The sequence below is a fragment of the Centrocercus urophasianus genome, unplaced genomic scaffold (genome assembly GCF_019232065.1).
Source record: "Centrocercus urophasianus isolate 14NV4802_14NV808 unplaced genomic scaffold, USGS_Curo_1.0 seq_38, whole genome shotgun sequence".
Classification (NCBI taxonomy): domain Eukaryota; kingdom Metazoa; phylum Chordata; class Aves; order Galliformes; family Phasianidae; genus Centrocercus; species Centrocercus urophasianus.
This window is the reverse complement of record NW_024884955.1, coordinates 5206195-5233341: the sequence shown is the minus strand read 5'-3', so window position 1 is coordinate 5233341 and position 27147 is coordinate 5206195. Positions and strand designations below refer to the sequence as shown.

At 51.9% G+C, this 27147-nt stretch overlaps 1 protein-coding gene and 1 long non-coding RNA gene across 5 annotated transcripts in view; one reads left to right on the top strand and one right to left on the bottom strand.

Annotated features, from left to right (window-relative positions):
• The window catches only part of HNF4A (hepatocyte nuclear factor 4 alpha), a 29287-nt gene extending 2582 nt beyond the window's left edge, over positions 1-26705 (bottom strand). The window contains exons 1-9 of one of the 4 annotated variants that reach the window (XM_042832281.1): positions 26543-26705; positions 9911-10085; positions 8652-8746; positions 6550-6656; positions 4807-4962; positions 1770-1857; positions 1102-1257; positions 574-810; positions 71-193 (exon numbers count right to left, since the gene is read on the bottom strand). In XM_042832281.1, the coding sequence (XP_042688215.1) occupies positions 71-193; positions 574-810; positions 1102-1257; positions 1770-1857; positions 4807-4962; positions 6550-6656; positions 8652-8746; positions 9911-10085; positions 26543-26591 (1186 nt within the window). In that variant the 5' untranslated portion in view covers positions 26592-26705. Of the gene's footprint in view, positions 1-70; positions 194-573; positions 811-1101; positions 1258-1769; positions 1858-4806; positions 4963-6549; positions 6657-8651; positions 8747-9910; positions 10089-11307; positions 11594-13368; positions 13637-26542 lie in introns of those variants that run through there. The other 3 variants (XM_042832279.1, XM_042832280.1, XM_042832278.1) reach the window with 3 other exon arrangements.
• On the top strand, positions 16166-19685 carry LOC122167598. Its single transcript, XR_006171054.1, has 2 exons — positions 16166-16698; positions 19207-19685. It is a non-coding gene; the product is annotated as an uncharacterized LOC122167598 (long non-coding RNA).
• Positions 26706-27147: the final 442 nt, after the last annotated feature.

The window sequence follows — 27147 nt, the reverse complement described above, 5'->3', positions numbered from 1 at the left end:
AAATTTCCTTGCAAGGTAGAAACTACCTCCACCCACGCTGGAAAACTCCCATCTCCCTGGTGATACTCACACATCTGCCCGTTGTGCATCTGAGGAGGCATTGTGTTGGCCACAATGACGTTTGTTCCCAGGTTCTCCTGGATCAGATGAGGATGCAAGGGGTGGTGAGCATGTGGCGTTTCACTTGATGAACCTAAAAATGTGCATATCACTTTTGTTGCCACAGTGGCAGACAGAGACAGCTCAGGAGGGCAGGGACACACTGTCAAGCTGATCTTTCAGACCCTTTGGTTTTGCTGGTTCCCTTCTGATAGAGGAGGACTAGAGAAAAAGCTGGCTGGCAAGAGTTTGGGGGTTGCAAAGTAAAGCAGCTCTTCAGGGGAATAGAAATGGAGTAGTCTGTGTTATCACAGCAATTGACAGGTGAGATATTTTCATGCAAGTCAAGGTGCATGACCTGGAGGTGGAGGCCGAGTCTCCACCTTTTTCAGGTGAACAATGGATATGTAATTCCCAATGGAATGGTGATTAGGGAGCACCGAGAGTGCTCTTGCAGGACCCTCACATACTCACCTCCCAGCAGCATCTCCTGCAGCAGGTTGTCAATCTTAGCCATGCCAAAGAGCTTGACAAACTGGATCTGCTCTATCATCTGCCAGGTGATGCTCTGCAGCACGGGCAGCAGCAGCAGCAGCTCCCCAAAGCGGCCCCGTGAGTCGTATTGCCTGTCATTGATGTAGTCCTCCAGGCTGACCTGCACCTGGTACCGCATCCGCTTGATCTTGGAGGGATCGCTCAGTCCTTTGGCATCTGAAACAACACACAGAGCAAAGCCATCTAGGCTGCTCCCCTAGTAACTGTCCTTTAGTGATAGCATGAGCTCTGGGCACAGGCTGAGGTGAGCTGTCTGATACTCTACTCTGCTGATACTCTAGCAGCAGGTATTTTTCCTCTTGGGCTGACCTCACCCCTCCCTTTAAGAACAGTTTGGGCCTGAGAGGAGATCAGGCAGCATTTCCACAACTTCCAGCTAGTATCAGTGGGCATAACAGACTTGTTCCCTGTGCTGGTGACACTTGCCTGCTGTAAGCTGGCTCATACCTGGGTCGAAGAAGATGATGGCTTTCAAGCAGGCGTATTCATTGTCGTCTATCTGCAGCTCCTGGAAGGGGAGGACCAGCTCATCTAGGATGCGGATGGCCACACGGTTCACCTCTACCAGCTCAGGGCAGTTCCGCGGGATGATGTGGTCGTTCCCTTTGGACAAGCAGCACACAGACCATCACCTTGACATTGCCCAAGCCTTCATAAGGGTAGCAAGGAGTTCAAAATCCAGGGGACTAATGTTGAGATAATTTTACAATGGAAGCCTTAAGAAGTTTCTGTTTCAGTCCCATCCCTATTGTGGCCCACCAGAAATGATGATCTGAGTTGCCAGAGCAACCTATTGGGAATCACTCAAGCAAGAAGAAGCTGCCTGAAGAAAAAGAGCTGTTTTCTCAGCCATACCACTGCCTGCTCATGCTGAGCCAGAGCAGTGATGTGGATGTTCACTGTCCTCCATGTTTGCCACAGGAGTGTGTCAATGATGTGAGTGTGAGCCAGGCCTAGCTACACCTAAAGCTTGTGTTTGGCTCCCTAAAACAGAGAAGGGCTCAATCCACCACCCTGCAGAAGGGATGCCTGCAGACACTGAGCCACCCACCCCTTTAGCCTGGCAGGGAAGCTTAGCAGAAGCAGTTGGTGGGGAGCAGAAGTGCACTCTTTACCTAGCAGCAAGACATCCTTGAACACCATGGACCTCTTGGCAACTCCCAGTAACAGATGTTCACCTGCATGTGCCCGCAGCAGTGCCACCTGTAAGAGTAGGGATGCGTTACTTGTGTGATGCAGAGACAGACACAAGGCTGAGTGTGTTCAGTGGCCCAGGAATGATTCTTCCCCAAGTGCCTGTGTGAGGGGAGATGATGTTTTGCTTTATCTCTGAGCGGTGCCCACATCCTGCTGAAATCCCACTCGTGGAGATCCACGTCTGCTGGCTGCTGGGGTCACCCTCTGGTCACCTTGCTCCTTCTGCAGCAACGGGCGTTTGGGCCAGGGAAGCCAAGGGGATGTTTTTCTGCCCCAGTGTTAATGATTGAAGTGTTTCATTTTATACCCTCCAGTGGCTCCTGAGAATGTTCTGAATCTTTCGCTCTCCTTCAGTTAAAAATTTCAGAGATTTAGGCAGAAACAGAAGTTAACAATTGGACAGCCTGACGCAGAGGCCTCTTAATGTCCAGCCAGGATCCTCTGCTGAAGAAAACAATCATTAAACATTAAAGGAGAGATTCTGAAAAGTGTGTCCTGTTGGGAATGGTTCCCTTTCTCAGTGTGTTATCTCTGAGCATCTGACAAAGCCAAGCAAAGCCCTACCCTGCCCGAAATGTCCGGAGTGTGTGTCACCTGGGGAAGAAAGCACTGATTAGAAAAGATGCTGATGTCTGAGAGAGGGCTTGTTTTTTTCAGAGGGTGTAAAAGAGTTATGCAAAATAAACAGAGTGAAGGTCCTTGCAAAAAGACTATGCATGCACGATGCTGGGGAGCCTTTATCTGTATGCCAAAATCTAGCTTCTCTCTATCGCTGTCCAAACATGGGTGGATGTGTTCGCTGAGCTGCTCGTAATTAGCAGAGCTGCACAAAACTGAGCTTCCCCATCTGCCAAAAATTTGAGAAGGTTGAAAAGACTGCACTTCCCAGTGGGCAATGGAGCCTCATGGAGAGCTCTTCTGCCTGTTACAAATTCAAGAAAAGCTCAGGAAACAGAAACACTGCTTTGTTTGCATAAAATTTGTGGTCTTTTTTGTTTGAGCAGAGTTCACGTAGTTTACTTCAATGTGGCAAAACCCTCTTAAGTGATATTTGTTCTTTTGGTGATCAGCCTGAGGTACATCGGCCTGTTCTCAGCCAGGGTAAACACAGAAGTTGTAACACATCAAAGTAGAACTTTAACGATAAATATAAAAGTCGTAACACAACAAAGTAGAACTTTAACTTTGCAATGAAATGGCTTTGCCCCACCAAGCCCAGCGCTTTGACATTTTGGTGCAGAGGAAAAATGAGTTGGGTGTGACCTTTTGTATGTAAGTGCTGGCAGAGATGACTCATTCTCAGGCAGTATTGCAGTGGCAATGTATCAGCGTTTCCAACATTCAGTGTTCCCACCAGACATGTCTTGACCAGCTCTCATGCCCCTTGGGCACTGGGCTTGTGCATTTTTGTTCACTCCTGCTCCCTGCCATTTCTGTCCTCCCCGCATTCCTCTGGGTATTTGCTGTCCCTGTTCTCACACTGTGTCCCTCAAAAGCATGGATGTCATTAATTCCTTTTGATGCAGGTCGTCTTTGCCCTTTGGGAGCTGCCTGTTGTAGGAGAACAGCGCAGGATGACCACAGCAGAAGACCTCCTCCAGTTTGAAGCGCCTCCTCCCCTGTGGGAAGGGCTCCGACTGCCTCCTTAGGTTTTGATTTTGCAATGGCAGGGCTGCCAAACTTTTCTTCTGTTGAAAAGTCTGACAGCCCCGCAATTGTAAAATGAGCTCATGTGGAAATTGCTGTCATTTGCAGAGCTGTTAACCAGCTTTATTGCCTCTGTTCCAAATGGCAGAAGGATGCAGGAGGTTATGCAGTGCTGCCCCAGGTCTCTGTGAGGCTGCAGCCTCTTTGCTGTGCAAATGTCACTCGCCATTGGGCTCCATTTTGTTTTTCATAAAATTTGAGTTGCATTTGCCATAGGAGTTTAGTGGACTAGCTGTTGCTTTGAATAATGGAACACTTCCATAGAATGGAGGAAAAAAAAAAAAAAGAAGAAAAAAGGGAAGCAAGTGCTGTAAAAAGTCATTGAAAGAGCTGCTGGGTGATTACTGAAGATCTCAGCCTGGGATTTTGTGACCAGCTGGATCCTCTCACTTTCTGTAACAGGACTGGAGATTGATCCAGGCTGATTTTTTTGACTGCACAGTGGCTAAATGGGAATCACCAAATCCCTTCCTATGTGGGACACGAACCATGCTGGCTGCCTCCAGAAGTGATGTTCCTGCCCATCCCCCTCAAATGCCAGGGCACAGCCATGTCCTGTAAAATCTGCTGCAGATCTCTGACATTTGGGTTTAGCAGCAAAAACCTCCCTGTATCTCTTTGAGGCTGCCTCAGGTCTTGCAGAGTTACTTTACAGAGCAATTCAAACCCACGGTGCTTACCCTGGTTAGGAAACTAGCAAATGTCAATTGATCATTCGTGTTAAATGCAGATATATTCTTGCTTTTTAACTCAGAAGAGAGATTTTCTTATTTGGGAGCAAAATTGTGTTTAGTTTCAGTAATTCCACAGTAGGAGGATGGGTAGAAACACATCCCCTGGCAAGAAACAGAAAGAATGATAGACAAATAGTTTGATTTTAAGCGTTGAGCAGACCTTAGGTGAGAATTCCTGCTAAGTCTGACTACTCTAATCATTCTGTATAGCGCCTTAGGTTTTCAAAGCACTGCACAAGCCATAATTAATAAACAATTGACTGGCAGATACATACAGAACGCACACCTGATTGTGTACCTAACTTGAGCTCGCTGTTATCACCGCTGTGCTCATCGGCTGATTATCGCACATCAAACGGCCTGCGGTGGCATTGTATGGATGCTGCTCCCAATCAGGCCGGCAGTCACGACAGCGGAGCAAACAATGCTCATTTTCTTTGAAGGTCTCAGCCCTCGTTTGGCTTCCCGATGCCATCACCGGGGCAGAGTGAGGCGGGGGGACAGGTCTGCTCACCTGGTCGTCCAGGGGCAGCTCGCAGAACGCAGGGATGTACTTGGCCCACTCCACCAGCACCAGCAGCTGCTGCTTCATGGACTCGCACACGTCGGCGATGTTGGCGATCTTCTTCCCTCGGATGTCTCCGTTCATCACAAGGACTGGGGATGATATCTGGGAAGAGAGAAAGGATCCCTCAGCAGGAGAACAGACAAATCCCAGGCTTGGGAAGGTTTGGGTGCTGTGTTTAGCAGGCCCCGGCAGTGAGATTACTATGTTTTTGCACTGAGAATTATTTGTGATCGCAGAGGCATATGGGGACATTTCACATACTAAGGACAAACCTAAGAGCTCTGCAAGTACCATCACTCCAAGGAAGAACATCTCAAACCCAAGCATCAGCTTCCTGCCCCGTTCCCATGCATAGCTGATCACCCAGCTCATCTGACAATTTGCCCTTCGTCACCACTTTATCCTCATGCTTCTGTAAGCAATTAACTCAACCCCATCACTGCCCTCTGCCTGCCCTCCCTGCTCATGTACAACATCAGCTCTTCCTGTCCTGTTCCTGCCAGCTCAGACCCTGCCACCTCCCTAAGGAAATGGAGTCCAAATACCACCCGAGGTTTTTTTCAGGTTGCATTACCTGGAAGCTCTCCAGCTCTAGAGATATTATTGAATAAATAAGATTGTAACAATCTCACCATGTATTACCCTAATCAGAGAGCCCCGGAAGGCTTAGCAAATAAAACCCTGATCTTAGAGAAAACAGCTCCTCAGCAGTATCTTGTTCTAATTAGCCAGGCATATAAAAGTTACCAGTGTAGTATGCAGGAGTCTGCCTTGTTTAATGAATGTGCCTGTGCTCTATGGGAGAGTGACAGCTCCCCTACATTTGTCAGTAGTTGTAGTTTTATCAGCAGACCCCACTTGAACCCTCCACCTCGTGTCCACTACAGGACTCAGGGCCCCAGGAACGCCTGTCCCTTGTAGGTCTCAAGACCCCATGATCTCACCTCTCTGGGAGCAGAACCAATGTTATTTTCAGAGGGCATGTAAATACATTAGGACCTGTGTAGGATGAAGTGAGACACGGGATGAGCTTGGACGTGCCACCACTGTAGAGGCTTGGCCTGCAGCCCTTCTGGCATATCCCCCCTTGAAGGGGGTGTCCTTCCAGCCATCCCTAGAATGGATTCCTGTCCTGGGGGCCGTCTGCAGGGCCACATGAACATGGACTGCCACTCCAGCTTGAACCCATCTTTGTTTCCATGAGGACAAGGGGATGGATTTTTAAATAGTTGTTTTCCATTCAGTGAATGCTCTAGGAAGTAAGCTTTGGCAGTATGTTTGTGGAAGTCAGGAATTTCAAGAAAACGCTGGAAAGAATATCTACATTAAAAAAAAAGAAGAAGCATGAAACTGATTCCTTGTGGAACTGTGCAGGCAACCAAAAACCAGGAGTTCCTGACAGGCACTGGAGAAGGGAGGCTGCCTGTGCAAGGTCACAGCTCCTTGGATTGCAATCACTGCCCAGTTCTCTTCCAGCAGACTCCCCAGCGCAGAACAGACCATTGGCTATTATTGCAGCACAATTTAAGGAGCATCGAAGGGCTGGTTTCACGTAACAAATGCCTTTGAAAAACCAGAGTTGAATTGGCAGATAAGTTACTTAGAAAGGAGGTGGTAATTTGAAGACTCAGCTGTTAACTACTCAGCAGCCCTAGTGCCTGTATCAGCCGAAGAGGAAAGAAGAGCTACCTGTTGTGCCAGGACTTCTGCCTGCAGTAAGACGTTGATGGAGGGCAAGCTGCCATCTTCGTAACTTGATCTTCGGGTGCTGATTCGGTCCCGTTCATTTTGTACAGCTGCAAGAGAGGATTTTGGCACAGATGCAGGTTGTTCATGGAAACACACAGCAAAAGCTATCAGATTCTTGTAGCGTTCTCTTTCGCAAGGCTTTGGACCACTTCCTGAGCTGCAGTTTCCTAGCTTCCCTGCCTGCCAAGGCAGAGGTGCAGCTGTGTCTGGTTTGTGACGTGATGCCTGCAGGAGCTGACTACATTTGCTCATTCTTTTTCACATTGTCTATACTTGGCTTTGTGGGGACTGGGGTGTTTCAGAACCCCAGTGCTTTACTCAAAACCTTCAAAGTTCAATGGGGGAGTTTCGTCTCAAGGAATCTGTTTCTCAGTATTTTGATTTCAAGGTATAGGATCTGTTTCTTAGGGGAATGCCTAAGAGTGTGGCCATGCTCACACAGGTAGCTCAAAGCTTATGTATGAAGTCAAGTAGCAAGGTATCTGCATGGCTATTTTATCTGTCCGTGCAACATCTGTGAGCTGCATTTGAGAAGCTCTTGTGCTGCGTAGGTGCAGCTGCAAACATCTCTCTCAGCTTCAGTAAGGGAGGAAATGCAGAATAGCTCCTATGCATCTATGCAGAGCCGCAGAGAGCCTTTATACCTTAATGTAGAGAGTCCCAGGCAGATAAGAGCCCAGCATGCCTCCCTGCTTGGTGTGCTCTTAGAGAAGGGCCTGGGCCATGAGTCTGAAGCAGCAGCAATGCTGAAGTGCAGAGTTTGCCTCTCTGTGCCACGGGGCTGTGGGCTGGCCGTAACTCACCACGGCCAAGGCAGTCACCCAAAGCCATCTGCTCAAACAAGGTATTGATCGATGGCAAGGGAAAGAGAACAGTCTCTTCCTTAGGCCGGCGGCTCTCTGGATTGATACGTTCTCAATGTATAAATCTGCCTGATAAAAAGCAATAATGAGGCTGGGCCAGAAGCAAAGCCCTGCAGTCAGCGGCTGTAAATAGGAGCTCTCAAGGTTATGCTGCTTGTTATCAGTAGCAGGCCCCCGAGTTCAGTCACGCCATGATGTTTTCCAAATGTTTGCTCAGTATTAGCTGGTCATGCACCTAATGTAACTTCTATTGAATATTAACAGACAGCAGCAAAGCTCTGGGCATGGGATGAGCGGGCTTTGTGGGGAGAGGAGGATTCCTGTGTTCTACAAGAAAGTCAAGCCCAGTTCCTCGCAACACCTCATCTACTGTAATAGGGGAGAAGGGTTCCTGCTCAGAGGCCTTCTCACAGGCCGGCATCCTTGGGGCACAGCTTTTGTCTCTCCTCCAGCAGAGCCACCAGTGGGGCCACCAGCTGACAGGGCCAGTGGCAGCCCCAGTTGTCCCTGCTATGCTGAGCGCTGCTGCGAGCTGAGCAGGGACTGAATTTATCTCCACTGTATCTGGGTTGTGGGGACTTGGAAGGCTGCAGAGGCAGAGATGCAGGGAGGTTAGTGGGGTCACCTGGGCCATGCAAGCCCGGGTAGAATTATAACTGAAATGCTCCACCTTGCCCTGGGTCTTTTCTGTTGTGGCTGATGTATCAGACACAACTCAGCTCTCTGCATAGGACCCACAAGAACCTACCTCCACGTGAGCAAGCTGAGGGGCAAAAGGGTTGCTGCAAGCTTTTCTGCAGTCCTCACATGGATTTGTAGGTGACACAGCAATTTTCCCAAAGTGCTTCTGAATGACTCAGACCTCTTCTGAGCTTCATGCATCTCAGTGTGAGCAAGCTGAAAGCTGTGGATGTGACTTGTAGGTACAAGATGGGGCATGGCCCTGTGACTCTCTCCTGGCTTTGTCTTTGCTGGCATCTAAATAGGCCCCCTGGAGTGAGTTTGAGAGCACACAAAGCCTGCATGCTTTGCTGGGAACCTTAACCGAATGCAAGGGTTCTGTGCGGCTTGAAGTGGGCAGCTGGGCCTTCACGGGGCTCATGGCAACAGCCAATATCTCCCTGCCTGCCCTGAGGGAGGGCTGGTCTGTGCTGAGGGCAGGGAGGGGAAGGCACCCACCTTCCTTCTTCATCCCTGCTCGGAAGCACTTCTTAAGCCTGCAGTATCGGCACTGGTTTCTTTTGTCTTTGTCTACCACACACTGCCTGTTAAACCTGGGGAGAAACAGAGGTGTGAGGAGCAGTGGGACTGAGCCTGTGGAGAGGAGAGGAGAGGAGAGGAGAGGAGAGGAGAGGAGAGGAGAGGAGAGGAGAGGAGAGGAGAGGAGAGGAGAGGAGAGGCAGAAGTGGGCAGAAGTCCCCACATCTCTCCAAGGCATTGTTGGCTCCAGGAGGTTCCTGCTGACCTCTGGACGGCATCACTGGCACACAAACAGCTCTGAGCTGCCCGTGCTTCAGAGAGGAGATGGCAAGCACCCAGCTCCTTCCTACCCACTTGTATCGCCACATCGATTGCAGATGACGGTGCATTACACCGATCTCCTGTATGCAGCATAAGCCTGGTAGCCATTTGCAGCATGAATTTCACTTGCAGATATGCTCTAATTTGCTGCTGATTGATCAAGCTTGCAAAGACAAAGGCATAAAGATCTCTGGAAGGGCTTCCAGCCATGCAGAGTTCTGTAGCTCTGAAAAGGCTTGTTTGTAATACACTTTTGAAAGCCCCAAGTTAAGATTTGCTCAAATAGATGCCAGAAAGCAGATCTTTAAGCACTGTCATAAAAGATCTGGTGTCAAGAGAACTGGGAGCCTTGGCTTTTCCCACTGGAGCTGTGGAGAGGGGGCTTCCTGGGCAGACATCCTAAACAGCCCTGGGTTGCAAGCAACTGTGTGCTTCACGTACATTGCTAAGTCCAGAGCTTATTGCTCAAATTTTTAGAGTGATCTTGCTGCTCACACTCATCAAGTGGCTGTCAGGAGTGGATCACACAAAAAATCAGAGTGATTCTGACACTCTAAGCTGAGGATTCTTGATTTCCACTGCAAACCTCTCAGTCTCAGCTGCTCAGAGCAGCAAGCAGCATGTCACAGCACAGCTGAGGGCCTTGTGCTAGCAGCACAAGGTACAGTGTGTGAGTGGTACGAGCAACATGCTTGTCCTATCCTGTCACGGGACATGCAGAGATGGGCATGCTGCACTACCAGCATGCTGCCAGAGAAGTGTCAGAGCAAGAGCTGTTCCGTGCACCTGACTCTTTCCAGCCAGAGGATGAGGTCAAGGAAGACACTGGAGAATATGGAGAGAATGAAGGGCCGTGCTGCAGAACTCAGCTTTGCTGCACAGCTGCTGGGGGATGTCTTGTCCCCCTCTGTCCTTACCTGCAGGAGTACATGTGGTTCTTCCGCACACTCCTCCTGAAGAAGCCTTTGCAGCCATCGCAGCTGGAAGCCCCGTAGTGCTTCCCTGTGGCACGGTCCCCGCAGATGGCACACAGTGCGCTCACCCCAATGCTGTTGGAGGTGTTGAGGTTGGCTGCTTCTGATGGAGATGTGTCTGCTTGGGAAAGGACACAGCAAGAACACAGTGAGACAGACAGCTAACATCTCCTAACTCCTTTTCCAGTGATTTTCTGAAGAACTGGGCAGCTGCAGCAGTTCACAAGCAGTGATGGGTGCTCTGGGTATCCAGAGTCATTGCATCTAGAATGTGCTAATGCCGCTGGTGTGCCAGGGCAAGCAGCTCTTCCCAAAGCTCGACTCCAGCAATGCCTTCAGGCTATGCAGAAACCCGTTTGCAGCTGTCACAAAGCACAGCCAAAATTCCTGGGGGATTTGCAGATGCTTTTGGCCTCTGCAGCTTGGCCAGAGAATGAGTTGGTGCAGTTAGAGCTGAGGTTTTACAGCTTGGGATGAGCTGCTGGTTTGATAGCGAGGTGATGGTGTTGCGGCCCTGAAAGAGGCTTCAAGTGAAAGAGGCTATCAGTGCACAATAATTGCATAAGGCTTCAGCTGGAGAACTTGTGGGCAAACACTAACCGTGCAAAGAAGGACTGATGGAGCCAACCCAGAAAGGACAGCACTATAACATGGAAAAGGCTGTATGCTGGGTATCTTCCAGAGTATGGGACATGAGATGCACCCTGCAGTCCTTACAAGCTGTAAGGGGGCTGGCATGTGTACTGTGATTTTGGGAGGGTGGGGAATTGCAGCAGCCCGGGTAGGAGAGGGCACCTGAAAGCAAAACCATACAACCCTACACTAAAATCCCTCCAGCAAGCCAAACAAACCTCAAGGCTGAAGGGATCAGCTAATTATTCAGGTGATCTAATTGTCCCCTCCCAGGCACATTTTCTTGTATCAGCATGGGACTCAGAGAAAGTCCCATTTGCAAATGATACCTAGGATCTACAAAGCCATAGAAACCTTCTGAGACTTCAATACTGAAGTACATCGATCCCAACAGCCGCCTCAAAGGACAGTAGTAGAGATCAGCAAGCCAACAGAGGCTAAGAGCATGACAGAATCACAAAGAGGACCTCTAAGGCACTGCTCGTTACCCAGCCTGCATCCCATAGCACAGAGGTGGGCATTGCACAACCAATGGGGCTCCCAGAGATCGTTCACCTTGCATTTCTGAGGATCTGGCAGCCACTTTGAGGGGTGAGCACTGACCTCCCCAGGGCTATAGGGAACAGCTCAGTGCTCCTCATCTCCCCTCTCACCTTCTCCCTCCCCACACCCCCCTTGGGTTTGGCAGAGATGCAGTTAACGCTTACCCAAAAGGGCTGCAGCTGCTCCCACCTGGCTCCCATCAGAGAGGGGCTGCAGAAGGATAAATGCCCTGAGAGGGCTAGTCCCAGGATGGGGGGATTGTCTTTGCAGTCTGGGGTCTGTGTGTTGGAGAGGGCTAAGGTGGTACATCAGTTGTAGGACTCCAACTTTAGTTTCTGCTTAGCAGGAAAGGGGTTGTAGTGGGCTCTGCAGCAGGAGGTATGCAGCCTTCTCATGCTGTCCCTTGATGCACATGTGTGGGTACAAGTGACCTGAAGTGCAGGCTGTGATCCTAGCAGTGAGCTTATGCAGGGCATCTCCTCCAGCTCTGGTGGCAGCTCTCATTTCCCTGCCTGCTTTCTTTCTAATTCCTCACATCCCTCTTCTATTGCTCTCCTGAGTCACAGTTTGTTCCTCTGGGCCTGGCACACCCTGCTGTACCGCAGGGCTGAGGTGCTGTGTTCCTGTGCCAGCTCAGGACGCTCTTTCCTCTGCTCCTCAGCGCCAGGCCCATGTGTCCCTCGCTTCTGCAGGGCAGAGCAAGCAGCTTTCCTCCCAGATCCTTCCTCTGATTGCACCCAGAGGGCTCAGCTGGATGACGCTTCTTCCGGGAAGAAAGTTAAATTTTCGGTTTCATCTAGACATAGAACTTTGCAACAGGGAGGAAAACAGAGCCAATCCATATCCAGTCACTCTGCTCATCTGTCTGTGATAGTTCGCATAAATCCCTCCTAGCAGCTTGTGTTTCATGCTGCAAATGGGTAAAGAAGTTACCAAAGAAATCACACCCTGTTGGTCTAAGAGCTGACCAAAAATGGAATTATTTCTTAATGGATAACTTTCCAATTAAGCTTGCTTTTATAATGCCAGAAACGTGGGCTCCTGGCTGCTGTGGTGAAGTGAGTTTAATAGCCATTCATTTGGAGTTACAGTTAATTTGTGTGGGACCTGCCCCCTGCCAGGAGCTGGGCACATGCAGAGCAGAGCCAGTGCCCCATAACCCAGCTGGCTCATCTGCCCATAGGCTGTGGGATGTGGCACTGTGCCTGAGCTAGACCTGTAGAATCTCCGGACCTAGCGGAGCCCAGCTCACAGCCCCTGTGCGGGGCAGCTCCCCTGGCTTCTCTCTGCTGGGAGCAGAGCTGTGCCTTACCCTAAAGGTCATGCTGCTCGCTGGTGGGGCTGAGGGGTGGCTTTGGGGTGGGTAGGGCCAGGCCTGGGCAGGGGAAAGTGCAGCTCCAAGAGGAGTGGAGTTCCATCCTGCGGAAAGCTGTGCTGCAGGTACTGCCCTGTGGGAAAGGGGTGGCATGGAGAGAGGGGAAAAAGGGCCTGGGGGTCACTTTCTGCAGTATGCTTAGTTTAGTCATTAACTGTGTATTTAGAGAGACTTTAGGGGGGACTTGGAGAGGAATCTCCTGTTATCACTGGGCATCTGATCAAGCAGAATCCTTGGTTCCCAAATGGATGGGCCACTTGCAAATCCTAGTGGGTTCAATGTGATGCCACCTTGCTGAGGGGGCCCATCTCTCCCTAGCCAGGGCTGCTGTCCCCCTTCCAGCCTGGGTCACCCCCAGCACTGCAGCACTGTGGCCCCATGCTCCCCCTGCACAGCAGCACTGCAGGGTCGTGGTCTCAGAGTAGCCCTGGGGCAGCCCTTGGGTGGCATTTTGGGATGATTTGCACCCTGGCCAGGCAGCAAGCAGCTTTCTGCTGTTGGGAAGATCCAGCTACAGCTGCTCCTACATGGACAGGGCTGGCTTTCTGCCTCGGAGCTGGCTTTCTGCTGAGCCACGGGTAGCATTTTGTTGGTAAAATGGTTCTTTTTTTCCTTTCCGTGGGAGCCTGGGAGTGGCAAGACCCATCTGCCCTCAGCTCAGGCTGAAGGCTGCTGAGGACCACAAATCCCATCCCCTAGGCGCCAGGGCACCCCTCAGCCACCTCACTTTCCCCCTGGGGGCAGCAGGACCCCCGCCGTGCCCCCCGCCCTCCCCAAGCCACTCGCTGACTGCCCTGGGGACGTGTGCCCCTGCAGCCCACTCGCCCCATCACCGCCGGAGGGGACTTACCGCTGCCCATGGCCAGCACCTGCATGTTCTCAAACTCCAGGGTGGTGTACGCCGGGTCCAGCGCCGCGCTATAATCGGCCATCTCCATGTCTATCAGGGCTTTGGAAAGGCGCATTATCATCGGCAAACACGGGCCAGATCGTGCCGATTCCCTTGTCCGAGGCTATTGGCCCTACTGCCTCTCTCTGCCTTCACTGCGTCCCCTATCTGTTGTCTTTTATTTCAAATATTTCTCTGAAAGGATTTGCTGAGCCTCAAGGCCTATACTCCTCAGAGGGGTGGAGGCAGGGGTTAATCTTTAATCATCTCACCCACTGCTAACGCTGCATGGCTGTTGGTTGTTTTTTTTTTTTTTTTTTGGTGGAGCAGCAGTGATTCTTGTTGACTGTTTATGATTGCATCTCGAGGCGCTGTGCTGATCCCAGCTCCCAGGAACCCATGGGGAGAAGCACTCACCGCTCAGGGAACACCTTTGCGGGGCTGTCGACCTTGGTGCTGGGCTGCGCCAGTGGGGGGAAGGCTGGAAAAATCCCTGCCTGGGGAACAAGTTTGTGCCCCACTTCTACCTCAGCGTTCCCCTCTTTGCCTTCGCTCCCTCCCTCCCTTCCAAAGCATTTCCCTTCCTCTCCCTTTCCCTCCCAGGGAAGGTCAGCGCCCGCACTGCGATTTACACGTTGCTATGCAAAGTAACAACGTAGGACTCATTTTACTTCCCTATAAACCCAGTTTTACAGGGGCTGAATGCCCTATAAACAGGTCCCGCTCCTGAGCTGTGCCTAAACAACCTTTGGGGTGAGCGTTTGCCTGAGTGCCAGGCACGCAATGGAGGGGACAGTGAAGGGACCAGCGGGGCTGGCAGGGTGCACTGGGCACAGCCGGGCTGCACTGTGCTGGCAATGGGCTGCCCGCTGTTGGGCACACCCTGGCCTGGCTTTGGCCTCTTAAAAGTTTCATTGGGTGTTTTATGGCGCAGCAGGGCTTGACTCTGTAGCATGATTTTTCCTTCTATGAATTCAGCCAAGCAGAGCTCTCTGCTGCATCATGTCTGCTGGCATCACCATGGCCTTGTGTCAGAACCCCACTGAGCAGCAGCAAGCAGCAGGGCTCCTGCTTCCCTCCTGCCCGCCCAGGAGCCCTCTGGGCCCCCTGCTTGCCCTCTACAGGGCTGACAAGTTTCAGTGCAATTTGCACCACATGACAATGCAAGATTTAATTGATTACCCAATGGCGTCGTCTGGATGGCACAGGAAAACAAGCAATTAATGATTCAGCATCAGCTTGCTCTGCATTGAAAACCTCCCCTTGATTTCACAATCAGTACCAGGTGACCGAGGCCACACGCTGCCAATTTGGGCTCCAAACTTGCTTGTGTTTGTGCTTCTTAGTGCACCAGTACAGCCGTAGCTTCCCAAGCCCTCCTAGCCGTGGTGTGGCCCTGAGGTCCCTGGCCCCGCAGCAATACGTACTGTTGGTGCAATGATTTGCTTATCACATTTAAAAGCACTGAGGATTGTTCAAGCAGTCCTTGCCTCCCAAAAGCATCATGTACCAAGGGGTACTTTTATTTTAAGGCTACAGATCTGCAGGAGCGAAGCAGAGAACAAGGGAAAGCTCCTGATTTCTTACTTAGGGCTGACAGTAGGTGATCCTTTTCTGCAGGGAAAATAGTCTCTCTACACTTCTGTGGTCAGTGGTTCTTCCCTTTGGCAGCAACAGCCCTCAGCCAAAATTGTTGTAATGATGTGCGCCAGGGTGGAGGTGCTGAGGCCGAGCACAGCCCCGCGGTGGCCTCATCCCAGGGACCTCCGTCCCAGCCCTGCTCAGGCCACGGTGATCCCTTTGATTAGATAAATGCTACAGACACTTGGTCAAATATGTGCAGGATTTGCCACAGTGTCTAGTAAAATACCATAAAAGCACGGCCCATTTTGCTCCATTCAGCAAAACAACCCTTTTGCTTCAATAGCCTGCTGACAAAATAAGGCCATTTGCTCCTAGGGCAGGAAGGATTAAGAGGGCCAGGAACAGAAGACGGAGAGGTACTGTGTGCAGGAGAGGCAGATAAGGAGCAGGGAAGTTTGGGGAGCATTAGGTGGCTCACGGGGCAGGGCTTTCCATCTGCATGTTTGTGTGGGCTGTCATTTTGTTGCTACTGGTGCCCCCTCACAAAACCCTTGTCTCAGCACTGGGGTGAAGGACATTGTGCACTTCCTTTGCCCCGGGGATGGGCTCATGGTATAGAGACCCTGCCTGCAAACTGGGATGCTGGGAGCCCTCATCTCTGTCCCACATCCCCACACAGTAGCTTTTGGGGACAGCTTGCCAATGTCACCATGCCCTGCAGTAGTTAATAGGACCACGATGTGCCGCAGCTGCTTTGGGATGGAGATGTTTTTTTTTGTACCCTCCAGCTATGCCAGGAGATGGCTGTAGAGGAGCCATTACAGCCCCAGGACGTGCAGCCTTCTGTGCTAAGTGAATATTTGATTTTTATCAGCTGAGCAATAAATCCTCCTGTCTTTTTCCAGTGCAGCACCTCATGACACTAATTCCACTTTATATATTTGGCAAATTAATCCCAAGCAAAAGGGAATTCCCTGAAAATAAGATCTGTGCTTATCAGTAGATGAGGATCAGGAATAGATTATTTAATGGAGTGTTTATGGTGATTCCTTTCAGTATACCATGCTTGCTAGCTCCTGGTTTCAGGTGGGTGAGCCTCTCACAGGGCTCCTCCACAACGGAGTGCTGTAGGACCGAAGGACAATTCAGGTTGAAGGGGACCTCAGGGGTCTCACGTACCACACAGGGCCTGCTGAGAGCATCATGGGCTGCTCAGGGCTTTGTCTCATTGGATCTCGAGCATCCCTAGTGCAGGAAAGCTGTGAACAAGGCCAGGGCTTTTCAGGCAGCCCTTTGAGGCCACTGCTGTTCCACCAAGCAAGCAGGTGGGGAAGCACAGAACTGAGGAACCAGACAAGAAACGACAGTCCCAGGGGAACGTCACGGCGCAGTCATCCCCACACATGCAAAGGTCCCTTCTGTTTTTTTTTTTTAAACTCCCCTTTGAAATTTCAAATTCCAGTTTGTGGACAAAGTCCTGCCTATCTGAGAATATAGATCTCCAGCCACTGACCAAACTCCAAGCAGTCCCGAGGGCTGCGTTTCCCCTTGCCCACGCGTGTCTCTGCTCTGCCAGGATCGCGCCACCACTTTCGCACCAGAGCAGAGCACTCCAATGTGCTGAACGTGGATTTTGTGCCTTTCAGCCCTCACTTCAGCAGCTTCCTTCCTGAAGGCGGAATGGAGACGGCCATCTGTAGCGACCAGGTAGGAGCCTTATCACCTGCAATCCATTTGGGCAGCCATAGAAAACAAGAAGGTGAAACAAGGGCTTCCATTGTGCTTATACCAGCAATTTTAGCTCATCATTGAAATTAGAGAAGGGAAAGGTAGGCAGCTTCAGAAGGAGGACACTCTTGGAGGCAGAACCTCTCCATATGGTTAACAGATAACTCCGGTTTGCCTCTTCCCTCTCATCTTTTCCGATTCTCCTGATTAAGCTCAACTTATTCTCATGCTAATCATTTCTTGACCTGTTTATTCTGCATTAAAAAATTAACAGAGAGCAGTTTACTGCATGACTTGTTCACACAGAAGTGACACAGGTTAGCAGGCAGGCTGTAACCCCGCACAGCACTTTTGGATCCAGCACCCATGCGCACACCTCGGGGATGAGAGTTTGTTCCTGTTTTTAAAGAACAGCTTTTTCTAAAGTCAATACGAATCCCCCTCCCTTCATGCCTTAGGTATATTTGCTCTGTGGCTATTTCCAAATGGAAAAGATAAAGCCAAGGGCTCGTGTTTTGTCAGACTTTCTGTAAACAGGGCTACTTAGGCCACACTGCCAAACCCCTTTGCTTTCTGCCTCGGAGCGCTGTGACTCGCGGAGCAGTGTTGGTGTGTTCACAAGCAGCTCCACGGAGCATGCAGGGGACTGCAGCACTTTATCTCCCTGCTCTACAGCACATGACTCATGGTGCTTTATTTTCCCCATCGCTGAAGCTGCAGTGGCTGTGGCTGGGACAGGTGCTGGGTGAAGATCAGCACTGCACTGATGGAGTTGGATGGAGACAAGCTCAGGACATTCCTCACCAGTGCCGAAATTGGAAGCGCCCAAACCGACCAGAATAACCCAGGCCATAAAATCACCGGGGGCAGAGGATTGCAACTTGATGATCCCTGAGGTCCCTTCCAACCCAAGCTATTCTATGATTCTATGGTCATCTCACAGTGAATTGAGGCAACGTTTGGACATGTGTAACAAACACCTCAAAGGAGGTAGATGGCTCCACTCAAATCCTCTCCCAGAGCAATATGTGCTTCAGCTGAAGCTGGGATGGATGTTGGAGCTGGAGGCCATTAATGAAGCTGAAATAAATAGCTGCTATGAACATGGGGACAGACAGAGCATTTCAGCATACACTGCTTCAGCGATAACACTGTGCTACTTTCATCCCAGGAGCAGAAAAGGGTTTATTGTGCTGACTAACAAAGGTCTGAACTTGAGGAAGTAATAGTTGTTGATCCTAGGAGCTGTTGTTCTGCAAGGACAGTAGAAACAAAGAAAGTTTGAGCTGCTCTCAGGATGGCAGCTGCTCTCAGAAACATCGGAGCATTTGCCCAGCTGGTTTGTATTTGCAATCGCTCTGGCTGCACTGCAGCCCTTAAGAACAGTATTGGCATGCTGGGAGCCACAAGTGTGTGCTCTGAAAATCTGACTGCTGTGTTTTTATGCAAAATCACACCATGAGAACAAGCAAGTAAGAGGGACTATTACATTCATCCCTTCCCATCACACTGCAGACTGCAGCTCAGCCCAAGTCACAGCTTTCACCTCTGGTCCCTGCTGTCCCACCTGAAGCCCTGTCAGCTGGGAGCACTGCACTGAATCCCAAACACAACCGAACGGAAACCCAGAAGCTTTCCCAGGAGGCTGCTGCCCATCTGGGAGGAAGTCAAGAGAAGCTCCAGAACGGAGCTGCTCTGTGGTGTTTCGGATTTGCTGTGTGTCAGCAGGTGCTCAGCTCAAATCTGGCAGTTTCAGCTCCAGTCTGTAGGGGAACAGAAGGCGTGGAGAAGAAACAGTGGTGCTAGAGAGCAAGCTTGCTGCTAGGTTTCCTGCAGGGCTCTGTGCTCTGCAGGGAGCAACGGGCAGCCATGGCCCTCTGTTTCATTGACTTGATACCTGATGTTCTTTATACACGTGTAACGGCTTGGGGTCATTCCAGCTGGTGGAGAAATAGAGTGAGGAGAACAGCCAAAATCAACAAAGGTTACACAGCAAGTTTTACCTTTCTTTTCTCTTCTATTTTTTGGAATTTTTTTATCTTTTAGCGAAGGTGAATTTCATCAGCACCTGCTGGTGACCTCCAGGCACTGCTGGGGCTCACAGGATCGGCCCTTTTTAGCTCATGGAATTAGGGCAAGCAGCTGCAGAGCTGCTCTGGGACTGACGCGAGAGCTGCAGGCAGCAGCAGGGCAGTGCAGGGGAGCTCTGACGCCGTGTCCTCAGAGGACGGGCATCCCAGCTCAGAGTCCCTCAGGGTGAGAAGCATCGTGCTGAACCCGGTGGACCTGAGTGCTCGAGCCGCCCTCCTTCTAGGGGAACATGTGAGGAAAGGGCCACATGTGTGTGAAGGGAGGCAGTGCTGGAAGGACAAGGGCTGCCAGATGTGGGAGCTGGTCGGATCTTAGAAGAGGTATAGGTGGTGGAGAGTTAAAATTTGAGAGCTTCTAGTTTCTGGAGTCAAAAGAAAATGGCTTTTCTCTCTACAGGAGTGTGACTGAATAACCTGGGCTGTCCCTGATGTCCTCAATCTTCTGACAGAACAACGGCCAGAGGAGCAAACAGGAGGAACCACCACCAGGAGCTCACTGGTGGCACCTGCAGCCCATGGACACCACGGCAGACACCTCTGCAGCACTCCTGCTTACTGTCACGGAACTGAAAGGCTGCAGCAGCACGCAAGGTGTGGCCGTGTCTGAATGCTCTGCGTGCAAGTTGTGCACTCCCTGGGCAGCCCAGGGGAGGGGACCACTCATCTCAACAGTCCCCAAAGCCACTCTGCCAGGACACTGCAGCACCCACTGCTAAAAAGCAGCATGACGAACTGCTAATTCCGCTTTCAGTTTTTGACCTATGTCTCCAAGAGAGAATAACGTTATTATTTGTCCCTTAGCACTGCTGCATGGCTCAGTGCCATTGACCTCTTCAGCCATAAAGAAATTAAAATATAGTATGACCATAAACGACATCATTTGAGGAAACGAACCATTTCTAGCAAACGTATCATGAATGCCAAAGCCATAAGCTTTTCTAAATCAATCACCAGCTGATGCAGGGTACAGGTATGTGCTGGGAGCAGATCCCACCGCGTGCCTCCCCCGGCACAGGGAGCCCATCTCGTGGCTCAGAACATGCAGCTCTTATGAGCACAAACCCTGCTTGCAAGAATTGCCCAAATAACAGCACCCCACAATAAGCTGCAGGCAGCCTCTCCCCCCACTCCTCAGCACCGATGTCCCCCTGGATGGGGGGAAGCACAAGGCCAGCGTGCGAGTGGGTACCTGGTGTTGCCCGGACTGGGTGACATCTGCTGCCATTCATCTTCCACCGCTCAGCTCCATGGGCAGAGCTAGAGAGTCTCAGCCTTGCGCAGGGCCGTGCAGCTGGAGACCCCCCGGCGGGCTGCGGGGAGAGAGCCATGCCCAAGTGGGAGCTGGTGTGGGATCGGCTAATCCCTTAATGCTGGTCACAATGAGATTTGATGGGGAGCAGGAGTTTGTGCCGCAGAGCTGCAGGTTTTAAAGGGTTCTGGCCGCTGCCCGGAGGGGAATTATAAGGTGGCTCTGGGTCTGTGCCCCGTTCCCAGTGCCCACAGCAGTGCTCGGGGCTCCCCGGGCCACCTTGCAGAGCTGCCCTCGCCTGGGTTCTGGCCTGCTGCAGTGTCTCTGCGTGCAGGGCTGCCTGATCCTGCGTGCAGCTTTGGAGGCTGGATTGAAAATGTGCCTGAGCGTGTTTAACAACAGGAGCGGGTCTGGCCTTGTGGGAGAGGCTGGGAGCTTTCACTTTAAAATGTTTCTATATAAATACCCATAACCCGATATCCTTGAGAAACAACTTCTGTGTCAGCTCCCAGCCACACGGGCACGGCGTTACACGGGCCGGCAGGTGGGCGCTGCTTGTGGGGTGCCCCATCTCTGGGCAGCCTTCAGCTTTGTGCTTGTAGGGCACTGAATCCTAAGATTCAAGCTACCCCTGGTGTCAGCACTGCAGGAGCTCTGCTGCCCTGTGCTGCCCCAGTCCTCTCCTAAAGAACTGGGACCTGGAAAATTCTGGGGGCTGATGTTTGGTGAGAAGCTCTGCAGATTGGTTCCCCTTGATGGGAACGAGGGACTGCGTGTCCCAGACAACCTGAGCTTTCAGCGAGCGAGATCCCTGCTCGTGCCTTGTGCCGTGGCTGTGCCCACCAGGAAAGAAGGAATTTTCCAACTGCCAAAAGACATAAAACCTAATCTCTAGCCCCTCTCAGTGCCATCTTGAAGGTACAAGTCCAAGATGGCAAAAAATCCTTACTAGATTGTCCCTGTCCCACTTCTGTGAGTCTCTGCTCCCATCCAGGGTTGCCTGGGGCTCATCTGAGTTCATTGGGATCACACACAGCTGCTGTGAGCTGCCAGAAGGCTCCTGGTGAGTTGTGGATCAGGAGTGACACTTTGCTTCGAAAGAAGGCACTGTCTGGAGATGGGAGGAAGATTCAGTTTGACTTCAAGGTTTCAGGAGGGCACTTGGTAGGAGATGTGGGACCGGGAGGGGTGGCCAGAGCCCCTCCAGGGGAGCAGTGAGGTTGGAGATTTGGGTAAATGTATTTTCAGAAAGAGCAGTGATGCAGCGCCACAGCTGCCCAGGAAGTTGCGGGAGTCACCGTCCCTGGAGGTGTTCAGGAACCATGAAGATGTGGCACTGATGGACCTGGGTTAGAGGGCATGATGACCTGGGTTGGGGTTGGACTTGGGGATCTTCATGATCTTTTCTAACCTCTACGATTCTATGACCCCAGCCCGGCAGATACCCTGCCCCACAGTGACAGACATGGGCCCGGAGCAGCCACAGACGCTGCCTGGAGGCAGGGCTGGGGCTGAACTGCCCGTAACCCCGTGACACCTCCCTTCACCCATCGGTTTCCACGCCTGGAACAGGGACACACCCTGTACACAGTGGTTTCTCCCAGCCGGTGGCAGACGCCGACACAAACCTGCGGCAGCACCCACCTCAGCTTCCACCAGGATGCCCTTGTGTGGCAAAGCCTCAACCCCTGAGCACCGCTGGGACACGCGTTCTGCCGCAGGGCATGAGGCTCTGCCGTGCAGCAGAATTCCAAGCATCCCATCAGAGCGAAAGGGAACGAGATGGCCGAGCGTGGCACATGGAGCTGAGCCCCGCAGGCTCCGTTACGGCGCTGGGCCATAAACGCTGCTGTGTGTGTGTCAGCAAACATGTTGAGTGGGCTCGACTATTGATTCTGACCACATAAAAAGAGCGTCGTGCCACTTGTTCAGGTTTGCGCAGGTTTTACAGCTCTTGTTCTGAGAAGTGCCCATGTATTTGGTTTTGCTCCTTCCTTCAGGGCTATCTGTTGACATTGGCTCTCTTAAGCAGAACGTTGAGCCATGCCAGGAAGCTGAGTGTACAGCTCTCCCCGCGTTTCCCACTTTCCCAGGAGTTATCACCTATAAAATCTCGCACACACCCATGCTGGGACAGCTTTGCTGTTCAGAGCCAGGTGAAAGGTACCCACTTGTCCTGTGCTGGGGGGTTTGGGTGCTTGTGCCCAGTGCTGGGCGCCAAGCCACACAGCCTACAGGTGAGTTTTGGGGTATATATGTGGTCAAAGCTGTGAGGAAGGTGCTGGGAGAGCTGCTTCCTGGCCAGCTGGGATGGGATGAGCAAGGTGAGGGGAGAGACCTCACAGGGTTGTGGTGACAGCTGATATGAAAAACGGCTTGGGCGTCTGGAGGAAGTGTTGGAGCTCCCAGACCACTGTCTTGGAGATGTCCTATGCGTGGTGACCTGAGCTTTCACACATTCCTCACCTCTGCTCCTCATCCCACTGGAGATGCCAGCACTGGCTGTGCCCATGCTGGGGGCTCTGAGGGTCCATGGCAATGGTCCCCACCCACCCTGCTACTGGGGCTCCTGGCCCCACAGGCTGCAGCTGGAGTCCCTCTAGTGGCTGCAGCATTTGGGATGGGAACTCTGGTCACGGCTTTTTGGAGGTTCCACTCCTCAGCTGGTGCCTCTCCATAGACACAGCTCTGCAGGAAGCTGCTTCTTGTGAAGCACTGGGGCATCTTCTCGAGCACATCATTATTATTTTCAGGCTTACTTATCCTGAGGGGATTTCCTGGGTGATTTCTGTTGATGCTCAGGCTGGAGTTGGACATGAGCCATTCCTGGCAGTGATTGCTCCTGACTGAGCTCAGGAGCCCCGGAGGGAATGTGGTGCCTCTACCCGATACCGGTGAGCTGAGTCATCAGATTTGGGTTCACAATACAGCCACTGCCTTGAAGTTTGCCTTCTATGAAAATCCTGCTACATTTGTTATTTCCACAAATATTTCTGCCAGGAAACTTGTTTGCTTGAATATTTGAGGAAAGCAAACAGAGAAGGAGCCCAAACAGTTGTCGATGGTTTTTTTTTGCAGCATTTTGCTATGTTCTAACCCTGACACTTCCAGACTCTCACTGTGCTCCACAAACCCCCTCTGCCCTATGAACTACCCCAGCACTTCTGGCCCTGCTCCTGCTGCAAATAACACTGCACAGTAGTGCTTCTGTTCTCTTTGCCTCATAGAAAATACTGTCATGTTCTCAAGCAAAGCTGAGGACAAGGTGTGCTGCTGCCCTGGAGCAGAGGAAGTGGCACTTCTCGGTGTGCTGGGAGCATCCCCAGCTCTGCCGTGCCCAGAGAAACCTCCACCAGGCTCCAGCAAACAGCCCTCCAGATCCAACCAGTGCAGCTAATTGATCATTCCTTTTGCTTCCATCCAGTGCTTGCTGTGAGATCCTGCTCAGCTGCTACTGCTCCCTGTAAATGCCCCCCCAGCACTGACATTACGGCCACCACAAGCCAAAAGCAGTCCCAGCACCCAGCAGACCCTGCAGTCCTCATGCAATGGACAAGGAATAAACAGAGGTATTAAGAAGTAGCTGATGTGAGTTCAAGGGGAACAACGCTCAGTTTGAGTTGTATCTAATGGAAGCTTATGAAAAATGAAATCCATTTTGCAGTGAAAAGTAGTTACTTCACAGGGAAAAGCAAAAATATTTAGAAATTCTGCCTGCTTTTCTGTTCTTCAGCAGAAATTATTCACCACATCTGACCGAAATGCCTGAGCAGCTCTGACGTCTCGCATTTTTCAGCTGGTTTCCAAAGCTGCTTTGCTGAGCTCGCCCCAATTATGCGCTGCTGCCTGCTGAAACCACCAGGGCAGGGCATCCCTGGTGCTGCCAGCTGCTCCCAAAGTACGTTGGAGCGGTGCTGGCCGTGCTGGGGTTCAGGGCAATTGCCCTGGTTGCTGCAGTCTCATCAGGAGGAGGATAAAAGCAGAGAGAAGAGTAGCTGCACACTGAGCACACCCACACCCCTCTCTCTGTCCTGCAGCCCCTGGCGGGTGCTAGTGAGGATGCTGAACATGCCCCAGCCCCGCCAGCCCTTCCTCCACCTCTATTTGGATGACTTTTTCACCCGTTTAGTTTATGAGGACTCCCCTCCTTCTGCCAACAGTCTGAGTCTCCTCTTGCTGCAGCCTGGGAGGCCTGTCTTTCTCTTTTATAACTATTTTTCTACCTCCCCCTCGCGAGGCCCCAGCTCGGCAGCCCGGCCCCAGGACAGACATGTGAGCTGTGCCTGCATGGAGCACGCCTTTGTTTGTGCACATGGGCACAGGGGTGCAGGTGGGATGTGCAGCCATCCTCCCCAAGCTGCCCTGCAGCGCCCGGCTCACCCCATGGCCATCCCTCAGTCCGGTCCCCAGCACAATTCACACTGGCAGTGTGTACCTGCCCATGCTTGAGATCACCAACGTACCAGGGCTGGCAAACAGCTGCTCACCCAGAGCCAGAAGCAAACGGATGTCACAACTTAATTGTAAGTGTTGTAATCCAACAGCTTGTTCAGCTTTTGAGGATCAGCAGCCTGCAGGGGCCATCTCTCCCTGCAGAAACGTGATGGCTCTGTTCTGCAGGGCAGGTGACAATCCGGTTTGGGGACACTCAGACCTGCCACCTCACACTGTGCTGTCACATCCCACGGCTGTGACATCCGTGTCCTTTGTGCCTCCCCTTCTGTTGAAATGAGCATCAGCATCCCATTCCACTGTGACCCCAGGGGCAGAGCCCCTTCCTCTCCCATGGGCACCCAGTCTTTGTTTCTCTCACTCACAGCCTTCATTGCATGTCTCCTCACACACTGCCAAAGCAGCACCAGCTGGACATATCATCACCAGCTGCACCAACCAGACAGAAAGCTGAGTGTTTTTCTGAGCCTGCTTCTATGTGAGAACTCCCAGCCTGCTGCTGGCTCCTGTAGGATGACAGCAGCCCCAGAGCTCCTGCGTGCTGAGGATTTACAAAGAAATGAGCAACATGGCAAAAATGAGTAAAGCAAAGGGCTTCACAGCTGTTACATTTCTCTTGTTCTTTGCAGCTCTCCATACCATGATCAGCCCAGTTCAACCTAGGGATGCTATTGCATATCCTGTGCAATTCCATTGAGATGGGTCATGGACCACTGAACTGCTGATGAGCAACGTGCCACCGTGGAGCTGTGCGTCAAGATGGCAGCATTCTGAGCCAAAAAACAAAGCAGTATGGAATGTCCTGAATGAAACACTCCTCCCCTCCCCCCCAAAGCAGGGACACCCCCAGTCTTCCCTTTGAAGATGCAGAAAGCGAGGCTAAGCATTCTCAGGCCTGGAACCAGAGGCACCAGCACCCAAAACTTGGCCATGAGCAACTGGAGTGGCCTGGAGAACTGCAAGGCCTTCTGAGCTTCTGCTGCAGCGCATCAGGCAGCTGGAGCACAGGCTGGTGGGGCTGTGTGCTTGGGAAGGGCATGGGGCAAGGGAGAAGAGGAGCAGAATGCCAAATTAGACCAAGGAAAGGCAAGGTGGTGTGATGGAGAGGTATAGAGATGTGATGGAAAGCTGGGGGGATGTGGTAGAGAGCCACCAGGAAGTGCTAAGAGAGCCACAGAGATGTGATAAGAGAACACTGGAGATGTGACAGAGAGCACTGTAACTATGAGACCTCATGTGCTGGGCCCTTGCTCTGCACCCTGGGACTTGGGATCCCCAGGTCACGCAGGTCTGTACCAGCCCTGGCCCCTAAGCTCCCAGAGAAGCCACAGCACAGTTGCTTTTGAATGCAGTGGGTAACAGCAGGGTGATGACAACCTTGGCAGGGGGTTCTTTCTCCTGGTGTCCACGTGCATTTGTTGGCAGTTGGCATCCAGCCCAGCAATTGAGAGCAGCAGCCTGGGGCTGCCCTGGCACCTGGGGCAGAGCGTGCTGCCTGGTGCCTTGCACCACAGAGCCTCGAGGCTGCCATTTGCTCAGGCACTAAAATCCCCTCTGGGAGCCGTCCTCAGCATCACCCCATCCCATCCCCTTGCACCGGCCAGTAGCACTGGTGGGCACCGTCCCTGCTCCCACAGCCAGAGCACACAGCAGAACACTCAGCCTTTGCTTCCAGGCTGGCTTTGTGACCTGGGGCAGCACATCAACTGCTTGCAGATTGCATGACTTGTGCCAGAACCCTCTCCCTATCCAAGGCAAGCAATCCCTCTGCAAGCAAGTCAGTCTTGCTCTGCTCCCTCCAGCACCTTCCTTCTTCTTCAAGCCCAGCAGAGTGGAAGAAAAAACATATATATACCTCTATCTATACATACAAACAAGAAAAAAGGACTCTTTTTCTGCCTCCGTCTCAGACTTTGCACGTGGCGGAGCAGTGGGTGGTGGGGCAGTGGCGCCGGGTGCCGCCGTCCCCTGGCAGCCCCGCTCCCCGTGAGCAGCCGGGCGGCAGCGCGGGCGGTGGGATCGCTGTACTCACCATATGGAGCCTCCATCTTAGCGCTTAGCTGGGTGCTTACATTGACCATGTCTCGCCGGGTACCGCTATGGGGACTCGGGGCAAAAAGCAGAGGAAGTGTAAAAGAAAAAAAAAAAAAAAAGTAAAATAAATAAATGAAAATGTATTTCTAAGGAACTAGGTGAAGGCAGGAGAGAGTGCGGAGAGGCAGGGCGAGAAAACCTGCCTCTCTTGTTATCTTATTGATTCGCTTAATCAGGGCTAATGTGGGTGGAGATGTTAAATAGTAACCAAGCTCTTATGGAAACCAATCTGCAAGGTGCTGTCGCTGTAGCTATAGTAACTGCTGCCAAGCTAGAAACTCAAACATGGCTTTTACTGTACTCTTTCGGGGCTCCTGCTTCCAGCCGCTGCCAAGGCTGGGGCAGCAGAGGCTGAGGTTTGCTGCGGGGAGGACGGGATGAGCTGTGGCATTGCCGAGCCTGGACACAGAGAGGTTTGTGGTCACTGAATGCGATGGAGAAGAAAGGCAGGCAAGGGTGAAACCACGTGGCCCCAGGCTGGGGATGAGCTGAGCTGGTCTGGTGCGTGCTGGGGTACAGCCCAGGCAAGGCACAGGGCTTGTC